Genomic DNA, 3,513 nt, shown 5'->3' with positions numbered 1-3,513 from the left:
TCCGAGCAATCACTTCCACCGGCAAAGTCCAACACGAGCCTCACAGCCAAACATTGCAGAATATGGAGAGCACTTTATCCCGGAATGGAGAGCACTGTTTTTCTGGAACTGAACAAACTTGATGCCCGTAGGCCAATCTTGTGAGTCATTGTCAGCCATCCATGCCACCAGCATATCTTTAATGTCACCGTTGGCGCGCTCAACCGACCCCTGACTTTGGGGATGGCGAGGCTTACCATGCACCAGTGTTAGTTTTGGCCAAACTTCCTTCAGCTCTGTAATGACTTGTGAAGTGAACTCGGATCCGTTATCGCTTTGGAGAATAACGGGGGCACCAATGAGAAGAAAAATGTCCAGTAGATGAAAAGCGACCTCTGCAGCTCAGGACGTCAAGGCTCGAAGGATGCAAAACTTCGTCAGGTGATCCTGGTACACCATGATCCATTTCTTGTTGGATCCACTAGGCATGCTTTGCATGTCAATTAGATCTACCTGACCCCTTGACGAGAATTCCTTGGTGAGTATTGGACGAACGACAACACCCTTCGTCATCGGCCGTTTTCGTTTCTTTTGACATTCTTGACAGAGTGACTTGAACAGCTCAACGGCCTTAGTTGGAATGTTTGCATACTTCTTTTGTAGTTCTTTCAACATCCGGTCTCTTCCGCCATGACCTGTTGAGATGTGGGCGCTCTTGACAACGTCAAACGTCCCCTCGATGCTCACGTAGTAGAGTGGCGACTCGTGCCGTGTCGAACGTCTCTGTATCAGTTTTTTCTGTAGGCCAGCACTGGAGTACTTCATACCTGAAAAAACAATTAACATTTCACACATTGACCTTTCATTTGCTCACCATTAGTATGTCTCAGAGAGAGAGAGAGAGACAGAGACACTCAGAGAGAGAGAGAGAGGGAGGGACAGAGAGAGAGAGGGAGGGACAGAGAGAGAGAGAGGGAGGGACAGAGAGAGAGAGAGCGAGGGAGGGACATAGAGAGAGAGGGGGGAGGGAGAGAGACAGAGAGAGAGAGACAGAGAGGGACAGAGAGGGGGAGGGAGAGAGACAGAGAGAGAGAGACATAGAGAGAGACAGAGAGAGAGAGAGAGAGACAGAGAGAGAGAGAGAGCATTTGTCTGAGACTGAGTAAAAATACTAGATTGAAGTGAAAACTTACTTCTCCAACAGATTCCGAGCCGCCCATTGGCATGGGAATTATCAGCTGCTGCTTTCAGGGCATCGATGGTCTTCTGATAGTCACACTTTGGAATTAATCCTTTTTTGTTTTCTTTAAAATGATCCATGAGCTTTTGTGTAAACCTTTCCTCGATAGACATCTTGACTTTGCTTGAGGAAGAGGAAGAGGAAGAATGAAGCAACAAGCAGTGGTTCAGACACATTTGAAAACTGAATAGTATTCACTAACATTCGCTCATGTCTCCGTCGTTTAAACACACTTCAACTGCACTCACTGACGAAACTGAAAGATCCTCTAAGTTAAACTATGCTGTGAGTAATTGTAGGTCATAGGTAATGTCGGTGTTCAGAGATGAAGATTACGCGAATTCACTGAATGCTCAATAGTAAGAACCCGTAAAATAACAGGTCTAATTTCAGGGATTTCGCGTAATCACTGGGAATTTCAGTGATTACGTGAAATCCCTGAGTGAAACGGGGATTACGTGTATTCACTAAAATGCTCAGGAATTACTCGTATTCCCTAGGTACGGGTTCTTACTGTAACATACACAGCTCAACTAGTGATACGCTTTACGGAGTTTACATTCATATTGGCGATATAATCCTCAGTTTCATACGTCATTTTTAAATAAACTTTAAATCTACTGAACATTTTCTTTTCAATTTTGCATTTATTAAGAAAAAACGTAGATAGAAATAACATGTAATCAAAAGTTGCATCTGATTTAAAGTGTGAATCGTTACTAACAAGACAAAGTGGTTATGTCGGTGATACAGATGCGTTGGTACACTTGTTTATAGCTTCTTGAAACTCAAACCAAAAAAGAGTTAACGTATTCACAGCTCCAAATTATATGTTGTATAATATCCCCAAAGCACAGGTTGTGTCGTTCTCACAAGACGCTACTAGATGCAACAACTGAAAATGTATTCAATGAACATTCCGGCTAGAGGCTATGTTTGTTTCGACATTCATATAGTTACCAACATAAACACTTCAACGGTATGCACGTCAGCCAAGAAAAAGAAAGTCAACAGTGGACGTCCAACGTGTCTGATCAGCGTAATGCAACCTTGAGTGGTATGTTCCCAATTGTTAGCTTAAGAATATAATGTGTGCGCATCCTACGATGGCGATGTATTTCATATAGATATAGTGTATTGCCAGTACGTGGATGTTTCATCCAAATACCTACGTTTGTAAATGTATTTATGTAAAAAGCATTTTTTTTGGTCAAGATAATAAATCAGTAGGTATGATAAAAGCAATCAGTATTATTTTTTTTTTTTTAGTTTTTTTTATCTTCTTTTGTCTTCTTTTTTCTTCTCTTCTTCTCTCTTTTTTATTTTTTTTAATTCTTTTTATTCTCTCTCTTCTTTTCTTCTTTATGTATTTATTTTATTTTTGTTTGTTTGTTTCATCCTCCTTTTGCTTGTCCCGACGCTTGTTCCTTCTCCCAGTATTCAATCAGGATTATTCATTAAGTGGTGCAATAAGTCCCACAATAACAAAATTAATGTCGCGGGGCAGTACATTGGATGCCACTTTCTTTGATTGGAGGATAAAGAAAGTACAAGAGGTAAATCTGAAATGGTTACACATGCGTATTGTGCTTATCATTGCAACCCATGTTTTGTTGAGAAAAAAAGAAAACTTGAACTGATTGACATGGACATAATGTTATGACTAAGATGAAAGGATTCACAATCTGTTTGGAGCTTACTATCATTCATAACTTTAAGGTGAAGTTACAGACTGGTTTTACATTTATATACCCGCCAGTTAGGTAGGAATATATTCACATTTTATTAAATTTAGCTGGTCAGAAATTATTTATTTACATGAAATTCTTTATTTTATAGTACTCTACGCAAAATAGTATTCATGCATGAAACGAGTTATTGTACTGACGTTTCAGTTAGGCACGTTAGATGCCCAATATAGAATAGAGAGAAAATGCAGCATAGGAAAAAAACAAGGAAGTCAGAATTTGAAGTGAAATAGTATAATTACGTGACTCTTTTTGAGGGTAAAACTCTAGAACGTGATTTTGTTTTGAATTCAGAGACAATTGTTTCGAATTGTTTGATAACATGTTTGTTTTTTACGATCTGTGCTTTGTTTTGGGTTTATTGGTATTTCGTTTGTGTATTAATAACCTGATTGTGAAAATTATAATCATTGTCAAGTGAGGCAGAGCGCTTTAATATGTATTGTGGCTTGTTGACAGACCGTTTTTTTTGTTGGTTCTTCGTTTCATCTTTATTGACAAAGGCCGATATGTTGTTTTTGGCTCACGTAAGTGTACCCTATGCGA

General features: G+C 39.4%; 1 protein-coding gene across 1 annotated transcript; it reads right to left on the bottom strand.

Annotated features, from left to right (window-relative positions):
- Positions 1–381: 381 nt before the first annotated feature.
- Positions 382–1,332, bottom strand: LOC138955619 (KRAB-A domain-containing protein 2-like). The gene is made up of 2 exons (XM_070327185.1): positions 1,173–1,332; positions 382–806 (listed from the first exon to the last, which is right to left on the bottom strand). The coding sequence occupies exons 1-2, from the start codon at positions 1,330–1,332 to the stop codon at positions 382–384; spliced, it is 585 nt and encodes a 194-aa protein (XP_070183286.1).
- Between the last annotated feature and the right edge of the window lie 2,181 nt (positions 1,333–3,513).

The sequence above is a fragment of the Littorina saxatilis genome, unplaced genomic scaffold (assembly GCF_037325665.1).
Source record: "Littorina saxatilis isolate snail1 unplaced genomic scaffold, US_GU_Lsax_2.0 scaffold_637, whole genome shotgun sequence".
NCBI lineage: Eukaryota > Metazoa > Mollusca > Gastropoda > Littorinimorpha > Littorinidae > Littorina > Littorina saxatilis.
This window is presented reverse-complemented; position numbering and strand designations above follow the sequence as displayed.